The 17,180-nt window shown below is 49.0% G+C and overlaps 1 protein-coding gene across 2 annotated transcripts; it reads left to right on the top strand.

Annotated features, from left to right (window-relative positions):
• Positions 1–4,783: 4,783 nt before the first annotated feature.
• On the top strand, positions 4,784–15,183 carry TRAPPC3 (trafficking protein particle complex subunit 3). Of its 2 annotated transcripts, none has more exons than XM_036108122.2 (5): positions 4,784–4,802; positions 12,291–12,388; positions 12,633–12,732; positions 13,786–13,968; positions 14,426–15,183. In XM_036108122.2, coding segments are annotated over exons 2-5 (405 nt in total). In that variant the 5' UTR covers positions 4,784–4,802; positions 12,291–12,386; the 3' UTR covers positions 14,546–15,183. The 2 variants fall into 2 exon arrangements, with proteins under 2 accessions (XP_035964015.1, XP_035964014.1); XM_036108121.2 differs by lacking the exon at positions 4,784–4,802 and adding an exon at positions 4,809–4,956.
• The last annotated feature ends 1,997 nt before the right edge of the window (positions 15,184–17,180 follow it).

Consider the following 17,180-nt stretch of genomic DNA (forward strand, 5'->3'; position numbering starts at 1 on the left):
GACAGAGGGGACGAAAGAGGAGGCACAGCTGGGCCCTGCCACCCCCTCCCTGCCCTTTGTCCTGACCTCTAGAAGGTCAGTTCTCTGGTTCTCCATTGTGAGAGATTAGGCCCAGTGAGATGCTAGCCTCCTGCCCCTCTTTCCTGCTAGTGTCTTCTTTGAACAGCTCCAGAAAGCAGCCATTTCAAGGGGGAGGGTGGGGAACAAAAGGGTCTGGGTTTCAGGCAACCTGGGAGCAGCCTGTCCTAGAAAGAGTGAGTAGCTGGGGGGCCTGAACTCTCTTGGAAGGGCTCTCCGGGAGGGAATAGTGCCGCCTCTGGCCCCAAATCATTAGAAAATGATGATGATGATGGGGCACCTGGGTGGCTCAGTCGGTTAAGCGACTGCCTTCGGCTCAGGTCATGATCCTGGAGTCCCTGGAATGAGTCCCGCATCGGGCTCCCTGCTGAGTGGGGAGTCTGCTTGTCCCTCTGACCCTGCCCCCTCTCATGTTCTAGCTCATTCTCTCTCTCAAATAAATAAAAAATCTTAAAAAAAAAAAAAAAAAAGAAAATGATGAAGACGGAAAGCCTGCAAATAGAGCTGCTGACCTTAAGCTAGTATCTTAACTTTTTGGAAACACAGTTTGCTCACTTATACAATCAGGAAAATGATAGTACCGTGAGGTGTCATGGGGTCATTAAAGGTTAAATAAGGCAATGCAGATGAAGTGCTTAGCACAAAGCCTGGCATATAAGTAAGAAGTACGTAGGGCATCTGGGTGGCTCAGTTGGTTGAGCGACTGCCTTCGGCTCAGGTCATGATCCCAGGGTCCTGGGATCGAGTCCCACATTGGGCTCCCGGCTCAGCGGGGAGCCTGCTTCTCCCTCTGACCCTCTCCTCTCTCATGCTGTTTCTCTCTCACTCGCTCTCCAATAAATAGATAAATAAAATCTTTAAAAAAAAAATAAGAAGTACGTAATAAATATGATGATGGTGGTGATGATGATGGAGCTTTAAGGATAAAAGCAGATTAGGAGGAGGAGCAGAGCCCCATCTTTGTTGTCAGCCATCCCACCTGCAGGGTGAGGGGACCATGTGGATGATGGAGTCCAGGACTGTGCTTTGTGAGGTCAGAGGCCTCAGGGCCTCTATCTTCCAGATGTGAACAGGCCTACCCTGAGCCAGGCAGTGAGTAGACTCAGAATTCATGAACAGAACCTAACGGGGCTGGGGGGAGCCCTCTGGGATAGTTCTTCTTCAGTGAACTTGAGATGACTACAAGGATGAAGACCCTGGGTGGGAACAGTGAGATCCCTTCATTGGCTAGACCTCAACAATAGTGGAGGGGGAAATCAATGGGAGCTAGAGATGAAAAGATAGGCCAGGGATGGTCTATGTAGGAGGATTTGAATGCCAATTGACAACATGATCTACATGATATTGATCATGGGGAGTCGTGGAAGGTTTTTTGCAAGGGAAGGGATGAGCAGTGCTTTAGAACTGGAAATTCTCTACTGTGTCTAGTGATCTGGGATTGACTTTGAGGGATCATTGCAAAGAGACAGCGCGTGGTGTTAGCCTACGTCAGTGGTTCTCAACCAGAGAGGCAATTTTGCCCCACAGAGGACATTTGGCAATGTTTAGAGGCACTTTTGGTTGTCAGAACTGGGGGTATCACTGGCATCTAGTGCTTAGACATCAGGGATGCCGTTTAACGTCCTAAAATGCTCAGAGCAAAGAATCATTAGGCCCCAAACGTCAACGGTGCCAACACAGAGGAACTCTTCCCTAGACTGAGGGTGGAGGCACCCATACCCCCTTTTACAAGATGCTAGTGGTGGGGACAACAAGATATCTGGGAGTTAGCCAACTTGACGGACAGTCCTCCTGGCCAGCCCCAGGCCTCCTGTACAGCTGAGGGGTCCAGAGTGAGTCTTGGGAGGATGGCTGAGGGGAGCCAGGACAGCGCCAGTGTCCTGTGATTGATTAAGTCGAAACAAACAGATGGAGAGATGGCGTCAGTTACTCTCCATTTACCCCGGACTGGCCAGGATCCCCAGCAGATCCCAGGCCCTAGCAACTGAGAAGGTTTCGAGTGTGTGTCTCTCTGAGTTTGAGGCTGGGTGACAGTGTCTGGGAGCCTCACACGGCCCCCCGAATATTAGACATCCCAGAAAAGGAGCAAATGAGGCACTTGCAACATCGGGGACTGAAAGCCCCAACAGGATGCCCTGCCCTCTTTGGTGAGGGGCAGGGAACTCTGTCAGCTCCCCTGTGCCTCCCCTACGGCCCAGGGCAGTCCCCTCCTCCTCAGAAACAATCATGAATGAGCTGTTCCTCTCACCACGAGGCTGGGCTGGGGCTAGGGGGCAGGTCGCTGAATGGGGATCAGAAATATGTCCCCTTTCCGATTCCCCTGGAGGAGGGCAGGAGCAAGGGAATTTACAACCGCCTAGGTTTGGTGGGGCAGGGCCCAGGATGAACCTGATGGCGGGGTGAAGGAAGTCACTGGGAGATTGACACAAGAGATCAGAGAGATGAATCAGGACCAGGGCCCTGGAGGCTGCCTCCACACTCACAAAGTAGGAAGTGGGAGGGCCCTCATAGTGGGGGCAGCAGAGAGAACAGACACCAGACTCTCACCCCTACCCCACCCCCAAGGCACCACACCATGAATGGGTCTCTAACCCATACCGCTGTCCTGGGGAGTCCTCCAAGCCCACTCCCTGGAGCTGAGGGTGGAGAATGTCCTCAAGGACGGTGGTGACACCAGCTGCAAACAAGGTTTCCCTCCCTCCAGCTTGGGGAGGGGAAGGAACAGGGACAGATTGGGAGGGGGAGGAACTCAGATCCAGGATCAAATAGGCTCAACGCTTTGGATTTCTGGGAGGGTCTTTGTCTAGAGCCCCTGCTAGGAATGGGAAACTGTCCCTGCTGTATTTTTTTCTAGGGAGAAGGAAACGAGGGTGGGGAGGAGGCGCCTAGCGTTCCTAATGTCCTGGCCCTGATCAGTGGTGGAAAGGGACTGGGATTTGGGAATGATGGGAGCGGTACTGAGAACTCTTGGAGCAGCTGTCTAAGGAGGTTTAGATTCCCATCTGAGCAAGGAGGAGACCCTATAAATCAGCTTGAAATGGGCCCCACCCCCATCCTTAATTCACGACTTGTGACACAAGGAGGCGTCCCAACGAAAAAGACTCCAAAAGGAACAATCAGAGGCAGACAGAGGAAGAATCTCAGAGGTCCTAAGATAGGCAGGGAGAGGCTCCGCCTCCAGCTTCTCCAGAACCACCCAGCCTGACAGGAGGCTGGGTGGGGTCGGGCGGCTGGCCGTGACTGTGACTCAGGCTTCTGTGGGCAGCCAAGGGCAGCCGGCAGGGAGGAGCCCAGACCGACAGGCCAGCCAGCTGCAGCTTTCACCTCAGCTGTCCTCTTTCCTGGGAATGCAGGAGGTCCTTCCCTGGCCATGCTGGCCTCCGGGGGGCTAGCCGACCCTGGCTTCACCCCCCCCCCACAACGCCACTGCCCTCCTGTTCCTTCCCAGAACTCTCAGCCAAAGCACTGAAACAGGAGGGGGGAGTCAAAGGTCACTGCCTCTAGGGAGGCCCAGAATGTCTGTGTCGCAGGGAGAAGGGTATAATAACGACTGGTCCTGCACCCTGAGGGAGACACTGGGGGAATCTTGGGAACTGGCTTTTAGCCGGAGCAGCCTGGGCCCCCCAGTCTTCCCCAGCCTGGCTGGCTCACGTCTGGGCAGGCTGGTTGTCATGGTGAAGGCTAGGGGCTAGAATGCAGCTGCTTACAGAGTCCGGCTACCAGGCTTAAGTGAGGAGAGGGTGCTCAGGGACTCCCAGGCCAGCCCTCTCACAATTGACCAGCCAGAGGGGATGGCTGGAGCTGAAACCAAAGACCTATGGTCAGGGACTGTAGGACTTCCCCTTGGCGATGGGTTATGGTGTGGCCAGCACATTTCCCTGGTGTTTCTGGGACCTGTTTGTTGGGCTGTTTTGAGAGAGTGGCTGGAAGAAAGGGAATATGCATTTACTTTGTGCCCAAGTGCTCTGCACTCCTGTCTCACCAATCTTCACAACAACTGGGAGAGATCCAGCAACTTGCCTAAAATGGCAAAGCTGAGCTTAAAATCCAGGACTGGCTGTTACCAACTCTGGCGATCTTTCTTTTCCAGGGACCAGGCAGTGTCGTTGTTCTTGGGGAGGGAGGGGGACAAAGTGACCTGAATTTTAGCAGACAGACTGGGTATTCCATCATGAGGCCACAGTGGTAGGATGCAGGTACTGGCTGCTTTTGGAGTTTGGGGACAGATGACAACTTGAAGAGAAAGCCCCTAGTGAAATGCTTGGCACACAGTAGGTTGTCATTAAATATTTTTGCAATAAGAAACCAGATCTGTGTATGAGCCATAGCTAGGTTTCTGGGACATCCTGGGAGCCTCTGGCTCTGAACTGCAGCAACAGCGGAAGAAGCTAGTTCGAAAGGGGGACTTTCCAAGACCAACCCATCGAGACAGGAATTTGCGGAGCATCTGTGAGGGTGAGGGGGTGGGTGGGAGGAGAGGGAAGTGTGTGGACGATACAGGATTGCCGCAAGCTCCGGACGCCACCCAGTGGCCAGAAGGCAGCCCTGGCGGGGAGCCAGGCTCTAAGACCCAATCGCGCGCGAAGCACTCTGGGAGTTGTAGTCCAGCGGTGCTGCCCCTGGGGCTGTTGGGTGTTGTAGTCTGACGTTTATTGGGCGGGAAATACCCTCGTCGGTCCGGACCACGAGTCCCGTGGTGCCCCGCGGCAGGCCGCGCAGGCGCGGTGAGTTGGTGCCGGTCAGTCCCGAGGGCTGAGGGGCCGCGGCCGGGTCGAGCGGTGTCAGGAGGGGTCGCCGAGAGGGTCTGTGGCGAGGCGGGGTAGGGCGGCTGGCACCATGTCTAGGCAGGCGAACCGTGGCACCGAGAGCAAGAAAATGGTAACTCGGAGCGCGTGACCTCGGCGGGAGGGGCGGAATGGAGGGCTTCTGGGGAAGGGGCCCGGCGCGGGGCGCAGTTGGAAAAGGGCCTCCCGTGAGCGCAGGGTGCTTCCGCGGGCAGGAAGGAGGGGGCTGCCTGTGGGTCGGCAGGGGAGAAGCACGCCGGCGGCGTCCCAGGCCTGAGGCAGGTTGGAGGGCCGCTGGAGCGGCTCAGAGACCCCTCCCCCGGGTCCTGAGAGCCGCTGTGTGCGGGACCCGCGACCGCGGCGGTAGGAACAGTAACTGCCACTGTCGCTCTCTTACTGTGTGTTAGGCACTGGGCCGAGCACCTTCCGTACCTTAGCCCATTTAATCCGCTAAGTAACTCTCTCAGGTGGATAATGTTATCGCAGTTTTACAGCTCAGTTAGGTTACATAACTTGCCCAAATCTACAGCTAGGAAGAGTTAGGATTTGAACACAGGTCTCTATAACTGCAAAGCTTCAGACTGCTGGGCCCTGCTGTCTCTCACACTGTGCTCCGGACATTGCAAGAGATGCTCAGATACTGGTCTTGCCAAAAAGGTACTTTGTATTTGGAGGAGTGAGAGGTGGGCCAGGGTAGGCAGTAAGTGGTGCCCCTTGGTGAGTGGGGGCGGCTCCTTTCTTGTCCTGGGAAGAGTGGGACACCATGTAGTCTCATAAGGGTTGGCAGTAGATGGCACGTGGGCCTGGAAAGTAAGGTCGATGACATTTTTCTCCAAGTTAAGACCTCTTGGCAGGTGTTCCTTTTCTTTGCCATGTTCTTACCTCCTTCAGAATTGCCCATGTTGTTTGTCTTTGTTTTCAGATTTAGAAACTAAATAATCCAAGGTTGCAGGTTGGTCAGGCGGATCAGGGGCCCTTTGTTGACACTCAGCTCTAGAGGGGTGATTAAACATCCCTCACACCTTGGCATCTTACACCAGGAGCAGCACCAAAAATGGGCTGCAGGAGGCCCTAATACTTCAGAGTAGTACTTACCTGTTTTCTCTCAGACCCCTTTTGAGAAGCTGCTGATACCTATGGATCTTCCCATAAATAATAAGTTGACAAACATATACACAGACACTTACTTACATTTGGGGGGGATTTGTGGGCTCCCTGAAAATCCTCCATAGATCACAGGTTAAGAATTTCTGTTTTGGGGCACCTGGCTGGCTCAGTCTGAGGAACATGCAGCTCTTGATCTCCCAGTTGTGAGTACAAACCCCACATTGGGTGTAGAGATTACTTAAAAATAAAATCTTTAAAAAAAGAATTCCTGTTTTGGAGGAAATACCAAGAATTTCAAAGAAAAAAAGTATATTTTGCTAGGAAACAGTATCATGTAGGGGGAAAAGCATGGACATTGTTGGAATTCTGTCTTGATTGATCCTCAATTTTCTTATCTATAAATTGAAAACAATAATGCCTACTTAGAATTAAGTGAGATAGCAGTGTACAACGTATGGGGCATGGCAAATGTTTGTTTCCTCCTCCTTTTCGTAAGATATGAACAGATACAAGAGGTCTTCCTGCTTAGTTTTCGTATCTTACTTGTCTTTTTTTTTTTAACTTGAAATCCCTATTGAAATCTTTTTTTTTTTTTAAGATTTTATTTATTTATTTGACAGAGAGAGACAGCGAGAGAGGGAACACGAGCAGGGGGAGTGGGAGAGGGAGAAGCAGGCTTCCCGCGGAGCAGGGAGCCCGATGCGGGGCTCGATCCCAGGACCCCGGGATCATGACCTGAGCCGAAGGCAGACGCTTAACGACTGAGCCACCCAGGCGCCCCTTTAATACTGTTTTAAATAGGAACCCCCAGTGCTCACTCAGCTTTGGTGAGTGGGAGACTTAGGGAGGTACAGCAGCACACTCCTATCTCAAGGCTTTTGCAACTCCTAGTGTCTCTGCTTAGAACTTCCTTACCCCAGGGGCTCCTGGGTGGCTCAGTCAGTAGATTATGGGACTCTTAATCTCAGGGTCCATGGGATTCTCAGGGGTTTTGAGTTCAAGCCCCACATTGGGCATGGACCCTACTTCAAAACAAGAAGAACCAAAAAAAAAAGGAAAAAAAAATCCCTTCCTCCAATGAGTAACCCTAATCCTCATCTAGCTACTCCCCACTTCATTCACAGTTATGCAAATGTCACTTCCTCTGAGAGGCCTTCCCTGACTACAGTTTTCTGTCCTCTTCCTCTATTCCATTTTTCTTCATAGCGCTATTTCATTACGAATTACATACTTGTTTATTTTCAGTCTCCCCCATGAGAATGTAACCACCAGAACAGGGATTTGTTTTGTTCACTGCCCTATTCCTAGCATCTAGAATGATGCTTGGCACTAGGCAATCAATATGTAGTGAATGAATGACCTGAAGGTTTGGTGCATCCTCTCATTCACTTACTGCTGGCGCCTACTTAGGACTTGTCACATGATCCTCTTTATGGCCACCTGGTTTTGACATGTTCTTCTCCTCCCGGGAAGTCTCCCCCTCTAGCAGCCCTCTTCCCAGTTGGCCCTACCTTTGGCTAATTGCTGTGTTCCCACTTAAACCTTCCAAGACTTAAATGATTAATATGCCCGAGGAACTAGACCTCTGCTTTTAGTCTGTGCAAACAGAAATAGCCAATGTACCAGGCAAACTTTTCCTGAGCCCTAATTCTATGCATAGGTCTGTGCTAGGTGCTGTGAGAGATGCAGTCCTAGTCCGTAACCTTGAGAAGCACATTCTGTGAGGCAGGAAAGCATACAACACAGTACTGTCTGGCATGGAGTCCCAGCTTAACTGCTTATTTGCTGTGTGACCTTGGGCAAGTTTCCTCATTGTCGTAAGCATCAGTTTCACTGTCTTTAAAAAATAAGTTAGAGGGATGCCTGGGTGGCTCAGTTGGTGGGTTAAGCGTCTGCCTTCGGCTCAGGTTATGATCCCACAGTCCTGGGATCGAGTCGCACATCAGGCTCCTTGCTCGGTGGAGAGCCTGCTTCTCCCTCTGCCTGCCGCGCCCCCTGCTTGTGCTCCTACGCTCTCTCACTCTCTCTTTCACTCGCGCACGTGCGTGCGCGAATAAATAATAAAAGCTCTTAAAATAAATTAGAAAGTGTAGTAATAGTATCATGGGGTTGTTCTGAGAATTAATTGAGGTAATGCATGAAAAGCTAGCAGTGTGATGGTGTACTTAATGTAGTTGGCACTCGGTAAAAGTCAGCCAGCAAGCATCCTTGTTAGTAAAGATATTAGCCTTTGTGTGTCTGTGTCGTGTTTGGTTCCTGAATTCTATGGACAATCAAACCTTCCCTTATTTTGTGTCATGTTACTAGTAACCCAACCCCAGCGGCTCTATTCGCCAGTGCTCAGGTGAATTACTCCTTCGGTGGCAGCACTCAGAGTCTCCATGACAGGAGGCTGGAGGGTAAGAGAGAGTGAAGGGCCTGTCACTGACCTTCACTCCCAGCTGTTAGGGGCAGTCACACTGAATCACTTGTGTTGATAAAAATAGTAAATGTGACTCTTGGAGCATTAGCTCCAAAAATCAGCCCCCTTAGGGAGATTTGTTATTTGTCTGGGACACTAACTGAAAAGCCTTTTGAAAACCCTCAGGTGCCATAGCTCACCTGAAGTAGGGCTTGGCTTAATTTGCTCTGCTCAGGTTGTGCCCAGAGTACTTGGAGATCAGATCAGCTGTTCCAGTATGAAACCACTCCTGTGGTTTGTTGGTCTGCAGAGCATATTTCAGTCCATTATCTCATTGATCCTCCCAACAATCCTGTAATCAGCATGACAGATTTTACTGTTACCATTTTTGTGTGAGGAGATTGAGATTATGCAAAGCGAAGTGACTTACCTAAAATCTCACAGCTAGTAAGTGGCAGTCCAGACTCAGAATCAGGTTTTCTGGCTACAAACCCAGTATTCTTTCTGTATGCCTTATTAGTTGTTACAGAGTTCTTTATATTGATTCAAAATCTCCCTCCTTGAACCTAGTTCAGAGTACTCTTGGATACCACACCACAGAAAACTAGTTTAAAAATAAAAACAGAGGCCCCCGGGTGGCTCTGTCTGTTAAGCATCTGACTCTCGATTTCGGCTTAGGTCATGATCTCAGGGTCGTGAGATGGAGCCCAGCTTCAGGCCCCAGGCTAGGCAAGGAGGCTGCTTAAGATCCTCTCCCTCTCCCTCTGCCCCTCCCTCTTTCTCTCTCTTTGAAATAAATAAATAAATAAATAAATAAATAAATAAATAAATAAATAAATAAATAAAACAATATCTACTTCTAATGTAGGTGCTGTGTAGCAGGTGCTCTACAAACATTATCTCCGTGGGCTTTTACAGTAACTCTCTAAGGCAGATACTGTTGTCACCATTGTACATACGGAGAAAAACTGATCCAAGATACTAAGTGATGGCTTTGATCACATAACTTTTTACAGGGTGGTGCTCAACTGTAAGAAGAAAGAGTCTCAGTTACTTAACCTGTCACCTGTAAAATGAGAATGAATAATGTTTGTTCTGCTAACCTCTCATGGTTGTGATTAGGATCAATGAGAAACTGTGAAGGCATTCTGAAGGTTTTATAAATGTTTATGGCCATTATTATTAAACATAATTAAAGCATCTGAAAGTAGAAATGTTGCAGAAGAGATTCATGTTTTCTTCTGGGAGGGAGAATGTGGTTATTATGTTCAGTGAAGAAATTGGATTGGTTGAATTAGCTGACCTTTAAGGTCCCATGGAACCTATTGTTATAAGGGTCACAAGGACTGAAAACCCAGGTCAACAGTAACCTCTCTGCCTTCCTCTTCTGTTTTCTTTTTTGTTCACTCCTCTCAAATCCCACTGGTTTCTTAGCTGTTTCTCAAACATGGCAGACATACTCCCACGTCAGTGCCTTTGCACTTGCTTCCTAGAATCTTTTCACCCAGATATCTTCATGGCTTTTCCTTATTTCCTTCAAGTCTTTGCACAAATATCACCTTACTAGGCCTTCTATGACTATCCTATTTAAAACTGATCTCTCTCGAGGCGCCTGGGTGGCTCAGTTGTTAAGCGTCTGCCTTCGGCTCAGGTCATGATCCCAGGGTCCTGGGATCCAACCCCACATCTGGCTCCCTGCTCCGCGGGAAGCCTGCTTCTCCCTCTCCCACTCCCACTGCTTGTGTTCCCTCTCTCGCTGTGTCTGTCTCTGTCAAATAAATAAAACCTTTACAAAAAAAAAGAAAGCTGATCTCTCTCTCTCTTTTTTCCTCCCTCCTCTCTTTCTCTGTGTGTGTGTGTGTGTGTGTGTATAATCTGTTTATTATCTGTTTCCCTCCTATTAGATAGTCCCTGGAACATAGTAAACATTGAATGAATGCCTTTTTCTATACCACAGCCCCACTCCTGTTTTTAAAGTATGAAGACCTTTAAGTTAAATATTTGCATTGCATACTGCTTCGAGTAGGCTTGGTTCATAATCAGAGATGGAGACAGACTTGCAAATTAAGAGAGAGAGTGGAGAGCCTGGGTCAGGAATCCCATTCCCAGATCCCAGGCATATTGATTCTGTGACCATGGACATATCTGTCTAGAGCCTTGATTTTTCTTATTGGTAAACTGGGGGCTGCTGCATGTATAAGTGCTTGATAGCATCACGGTATGCATGTTACTTGGCATGGTGGGCTGAGGCCATTGGAGTCTCCATCCAAGGGCTCATTAATAATGGAAGGAAAGCTCTCCTGATTTAATGCAGTGGTGCCAACTCTATAGACTGGTAACTGCTGGATTGTCTCCATCCATTCATGTTCAAGCCATTCTAGTGCCAAACCCTTAACTTGACTAAAAAAAATCATCGTTCTCCTTAATAGCTTCCCTTAATTGCCATATTTGGTAAATGGTCTCTTGGAGACACCCTGATCTGACTGTTTTAGTGGAGTTCAAAAAGCTTCCTGATTCTGAAACTGATTCTCTTTGACTTCCTAGTACGGCTAAGTTTTTTGTTGCTGTTTTGGGATGTGTGGGGGGGTTATTAATATTGCACTTGTGGGGAACAGTGGATAGAATGAACATTGGCTTAGAAACTCTTGTTTTTTGTTTCCCAAAATTACTTTTGTCAATAATTAGCTGTTTGTCCTTGGGCAGATTACTTAATCATTATGTGTCTCTCATTTCTTCATCTCTAAAATGAGATTAATTCCTGCCCTTTCTGCTTTACAGAATTATTGTGGGGTGGAAAATGCGATAATAAAAAATAGAACACAGTGTGTAAGCAAAAGGCACTCACATCACTAGTCTTGCGGTGACCTCGCCACCAGGCCATGGGGATGAGATGAGGGGCACTGACGTGCTGAGAGCCTGGGCCTTAACATTACTTGGACTTTGCTCCCCAGAAGACTTGAGGACAGAAAGGTGCTCTGCTCCGAGTTTGACAAGCTTCCATTCAGAAGGGAGTGGCTGAGTGATTATTTCTATTTGAATCCATTGGTTCAGACGTGCTGTTAGCATGTTTCTCACTTTGTTTAGCTCTGATAGTGCCTTTCCCCCACCTCCTGCTTTCATTTTTTAGTCTTGGCATTGCTCATCCTGTCACCTTCCACACCTCTGTTTCTTGGTGGGTAGGTGCCAAGAGTCTTTATCTGAGAAAGGGTTTCTGTGATTTAACTGTGGTTGTAATAGAAACCAGTCCAGATCAGGATTATGTTCTAGGTACACAAAAGATTGGATTCCTTTCAGAGTTACCTCTTTCCTGGAAACATTTTCACTCTGTGTCAAGAGGAACATTATTTTTCCTCATGCTGGTGACTTAGGAGGGGGGTTATCAGTGCAATGGACTCTGGGACTTCCTCTCCTCCCCACAGACCAGGCCCGTGGGTCCTCTGATGCCCCTGGGCGGGACACTGGGAGTGCAGTTGAACTCTGGGCCCTGACACATATTCTTAGATGTGGAGAAGCCATGGGTCTCACCTGCTAAGGTACAGAAGCTAATCTGTAAACGTCTTCTTCAGGTCTGTCTTTCATAGTATCCAGTGGATGGCTCCCCCCACCCCCCAATTCTGGTGACCAAAGCTTAGGCTCGGCAGCTATGGTGGGGTCCTGGGTTAGCAGAAACCCACCCTGATGTGTTGGAAGAGTGACTGCTGCATGTGTGAAGTGCCTTTTACAACCCGTTCTGTAGTGGCCACCTTGACCCTGGCGGGGGGGCCACGCTCCTTGGCCACCCCACAGGAGATGATGTTCTTTCTCACCAGACACAGATGACCTTCCTTTGAATCCTGACAGCTGCACTGAGGCTGACCCAGACTCACTAAACTTTTTCTTTTGTGCTTCTTGGTCCTGATTGCCTTTTGAATCTCTTCTAGAGCTCTGAGCTCTTCACCCTCACCTACGGGGCTCTGGTCACACAGCTGTGCAAGGACTATGAAAATGATGAAGATGTGAATAAACAGCTGGACAAAATGTGAGTAAGCTCCTCTGCAGGAGAGACAAGAATGGGCTCCCTAGTGCACAATCTACATGGTCCTTTAGAGCCCAGCACCGGGTTCTCTCTTACAACCAACATTTTGGGCATAGTTTCCACTGAGCTCATTTATTGGGATGTTTTGGGATTGTCCCCCATTTTCCCTTTACCACTAGCAGCCTTATGTTCAGACATAAGACATTCATACCCCATGATATAGTCTGTTCTCTCATTTTCTTCCCAGGGGCTATAACATTGGAGTCCGACTGATTGAAGATTTCTTGGCACGGTCAAATGTTGGGAGGTGCCACGACTTTCGGGAAACCGCAGATGTCATCGCCAAGGTCATTATCCTGGGCCACCTGGCTATGCTGAAGGATGTCACTGGGAGGCACTGCTTACCACTCTCTCTCTCCCTTAGAGAGGCTCTTAGTATTCCAAAAGTCTAGTTAGGCAGCTGTCTGGGCCAAAGAAGCCTTCCTGATGGTTTGGGAATAGCACAGATCATGAAAAGGGAAGAGTGGTTGGGATCATCTGTGTGGATGAAAGCCCCACTGAAATGAAAGCCAGATCTCCTCAACTGTGAAGGTGTAGCAGAGTAGCATGGGGGTTACGAATATAGGCTTTGGACTCAGACAAACCTGGCTTCAAATTCTGGCTCCAGTACTTAACTAGTTAAGGGTAAGTTAATTTTAACCTTTTTAATTACCACTTACCTCATCTTTAAAAGAAGAAAATAAGAGCTACCTCACAGGGTGGTTGTAAGGAGTAAATGAAATAATGAACATGAGCATTCAGGTAAAGTGAATGCACTTAACATGGTGTGCTTGTGGTAAATGGTCGCTATTAATAGTATTAGCATTACATTTTATAGAATTAATAATAAATGGTAATATGCCTCTAGCTTTGTGGCATCTGTAACCTAAAGGTTGGTTCTTTCTGTTGTAGAGCATGCTGGCCCAAATCCTAGAGAGGGCTGAAGTGAGGAGAGCTTTGTGAAGGTTTGGAAGTAGGAGAGTGGATAGAGGGAAGGATGTCTTTAGAGTAATTCGGCCACAGTGACTGTATTTGCTTTCAGGAAGGGTTCAAGATAGTGCAGACAGAGGACAGGGCAGTGGGCCGTGGCCTCTCATGTGCTGGCTCCAGGAAGCCGCCCCTGTCAGAAGTGTAGGTGGACAGCAAGTTGCCTAATTGTATGAGGCCTTGAAGAAGAGGGGTGTGGAATTGTGCATAGATGTTTTTCCTTTTTTGCCCTGAATACCTAAAGCCCCAGTGTTTTGCAGAGGCCACAGTTTTGTTCCAGAGCCACTTAACTTTCCTTCAGCAGTCCCATCATCTTCCCTAGTGCACGGCCCCCACTGCTCTTCCCCATGGTGCTGTTGTGTGTCTCCTGACAGGTGGCGTTCAAGATGTACTTGGGCATCACTCCAAGCATCACCAATTGGAGCCCAGCTGGTGACGAATTCTCCCTCATTTTGGAAAATAACCCCTTGGTGGACTTTGTGGAACTTCCTGATAACCACTCCTCCCTTATTTATTCCAATCTCTTGTGTGGGGTGTTGCGGGGAGCCTTGGAGATGGTGAGTGCAGCTCTTTACCTTCTGGGACACCTGAGCTGTAGTAGGGGCTTGATAAATTTTTGAATGAATGAGAGAGAGAAAGAGAGAGAGAGAAAAGAAAGGCCTTTGGCTCACCTCAGCACTCTGCTGCCTGAGATGTGATGCTACTGAGCATAGGATCCAAAGATGACTCTCCCTGAGGGTGGTGCTGTCAGCCCCCAAAGCCCAGGAGCACCCATTCCCAGATTGGCTCATTTGGTGACAATCTCATTTGTGGGTGTTCTTTGCTAAGTCTGTCCTTATGGGTCGCGGCCACTGCCTTTTGCAAAGGAACATTGGAACTGGTGATCTCATCCTTGTGGGAAACCAGCCCCCTCGTTTGGACTGCTGTGGATGAGTCAGTTACAGCCCCATCCCCTGTGGTTCCCCAGAGGCTGTGGCTAGGCAGCTGCCCCTTCATTTTCCCACTGTCCCCCAGGTCCAGATGGCTGTGGAGGCCAAGTTTGTCCAGGACACCCTGAAAGGAGACGGTGTGACAGAAATCCGGATGAGGTTCATCAGGCGGATTGAGGACAATCTCCCAGCTGGAGAGGAGTGACCATCCCCAGGACTTCAGGGTAGCTAGCAGGAGCACTTGTTGGAATCCGAAGCCTCAGAGCTCCCTCTGCCCTTTAGAACTCAATGACTCTTTAACACGGTTGTGACATATTCTTCTAACTCTGTTTCCATTCTCCATTCTAATAAAGAGCAGACTGTGATATAGTCCACTTACCCCACAAGTGTGCACATGCAGGAGGGAAACTCCTTGCTCCTTTTCCCTTCAGAGGGGTTGTTGGATGCAGTCATCTTTGGTTGGACTAGAAAGAGCTCAACCATTTTACATTCCTGTTTGAATTTTCCAAAGCAAAACCCATTTTGACCCCGTTAAGAGGCAAGCCTCACACATCTATTCCTGGGTCTTTGGAATGCCATTGGTGAATGGCTGTAGAGAATCCAGGGTTGTGGGGTGGGGGAGGGGAGGCTGGTAGGGGTGGATAGGAATTGCTAGTTGTAGTGTGACACGCTCTAGCGCTTGCCCGGAAGGGGGAGTTGTGCCAGGAACACTGACTTCTGGGAAGCCACCCAGGTCTCGTTCCTCCCTGCTGTTTGGAGGCGACATCTCCTCTTTTTACAGAGGGTCCATCCTTTTTTCTTACAGATTCTTCAATAAAGACACATTCTTGAGTGAAATCCTAATCATGTCCTGTTTTGTTTCTGGAATTTTATTGCAGTGGAGTGAGGAGACCAACTAAGTTCCTGGGCCCTGCCTTACACTTACCTGGTCTAGGAATGGCTCCTCCCCACAGACCAGAGAGTCTGGGAAACCTGGGTGCAAATACCCCTTCAAAGTCATTTTTGGGTCTATTGTCTAGCAAAGTCTAGAAGCAGACCATTATCCCTGATATACCTAACATGGACTATCTTGAGCTCTCGGCCACTGAGTAGGAAGGCATGGCTAGAAAGACCTTGTTAAGAATGGGGAGGGGCGCCTGGCTGGCTCAGTCAGTAGAATGTGCGACTTGATCTCAGGGGCATGAGTTGGAGCCCCACGTGTGGTGTAGAGTTTACTTAGAGAAAGAATAATGGGAATGAAAGCTTGATTGGAAAAGGTTTGAGAGAATAAAAGGATTAAGGGTACCGAAATTTTCTTTCGAAGAGTTCTGCTGTAAAGAAGAGCTACAGGGGCACCTGGGTGGTTCAGTCAGTTAAGGCTCTGGCTCTTGATTTCGGCTCAAGTCCTAATCTTGGGGTTGTGAGATCTAGCCTGGGGCGTTGGGCTCCGAACTTGGTGAGGAGTCTGCTTAGGATTCTCTCCCTCCCTCTGCCTCTCCTCCTGCTTGCATGCTCATATGCACGTGCATACTCTCTCTCTCTCTCTAAATAAATCTTTACGAGGAAAAAAGCTAAGAAGTAGGGTAGTGTCTAGAGGGGGATATGAAGTCAAAGCAAAGTTAAACCTCTGATGTTCGGTACAATTTATTGAGTGCTTACCACTTGTCAGACATTGTACTAGCACTTTACATTACCTAATCCACAATAACTCCCTTATTTATAATAATTCCATTTTTAGAGGAGAGACTATAAATTGCCCAAGGTCATACGGCCATTAGGTGAATCTAGTGCACAAAGCCCATGTTCTTAGCCATGATGCCTGGTTAGCCCTGTGGGGGAGGGAGGAAGGGAGGAGTCCTGCAGCCCCCTCTCCCAGCCTTACAGAATTTAGGATAGCTTTTCGGGTGCCTGGGTGGTTCAGTCGATTGAGCATTGGACTCTTTTTTTTTTAAGATTTTATTTACTTGACAGAGACAGCGAGAGAGGGAACACAAGCAGGGGGAGTGGGAGAGGGAGAAGCAGGCTTCCCGCCGAGCAGGGAGCCTGATGTGGGACTGGATCCCAGGACCCTGGGACCATGACCTGAGCCGAAGGCAGACACTTAATGACTGAGCCACCCAGGTCCCCTGAGCATTGGACTCTTGATTTTGGCTCAGGTCATGATCTCAGGGTCGTGAGATCGAGCCCTGTGTTGGACTCTGTGCTCAGTGCAGGGTCTGCTTGTCCTTCTCTCTCTACTCTTTTCCCCATTCTCTCTCTCTCTCCTCTCTAAAATAAATAAATAAAATCTTTAAAAAAAAAAAAAGAACTTATGATAGCTTTTCAAGGGAGGGATCAGAGGTTGTCAGGCCATGTTGGTAGCACTGTTCTTGGAGACAGCCTAGGCTCTTGAGGTCCAGATACTCAGGTTATTGGGGGGGGAATGGGGCCCCTAGGCTTTTCCCAAGGTTGGGGCACAGGCCTGAGATGAGGAGAGCCATATTAGATGCACTGCGCAGGAAGTGTGTCTTGGTTGCAGAGATTAGGACCAGTGTTCTGGGACACCTGAATAGAGGCAGTTTACACATGATTTGCCTCTTCCAGCTGGGTCAGGCCACTAAAGGGGGAGGCGGAGGTCACTTTTGTGTTACCAAGTATAGGGAAGCTCCCACTGGGATCCTGTCCTCTGAGCCTTTTTACCTCCCCCTCCAGGTACAATTTGGGGCCCCAGGGCAGGTCAGCTGTATCCTTAGCACCCAATATAGGGCTGGGTCCAATCACACCAGAGAATGACTGAATGAAGGAAATTAAGGCAACGGACGCTGGGGCCCAGATGTGGAAGCACTGTGTGGTGTCTGGGGTCTGCTAAGAAAAGGGAGCAG

This window comes from Halichoerus grypus, chromosome 5 (genome assembly GCF_964656455.1).
Source record: "Halichoerus grypus chromosome 5, mHalGry1.hap1.1, whole genome shotgun sequence".
In the NCBI taxonomy this organism is placed as follows: domain Eukaryota; kingdom Metazoa; phylum Chordata; class Mammalia; order Carnivora; family Phocidae; genus Halichoerus; species Halichoerus grypus.

Excerpts from the sequence above, each read along its gene's own strand:
- TRAPPC3 (XM_036108121.2), top strand. The coding sequence starts at position 4,915 with ATGTCTAGGCAGGCGAACCGTGGCACCGAGAGCAAGAAAATG. Across the intron at positions 4,957-12,290 it reads GCACCGAGAGCAAGAAAATG|AGCTCTGAGCTCTTCACCCT; the intron begins GTAACTCGGAGC and ends AATCTCTTCTAG. Across the intron at positions 13,969-14,425 it reads TGCGGGGAGCCTTGGAGATG|GTCCAGATGGCTGTGGAGGC; the intron begins GTGAGTGCAGCT and ends ACTGTCCCCCAG.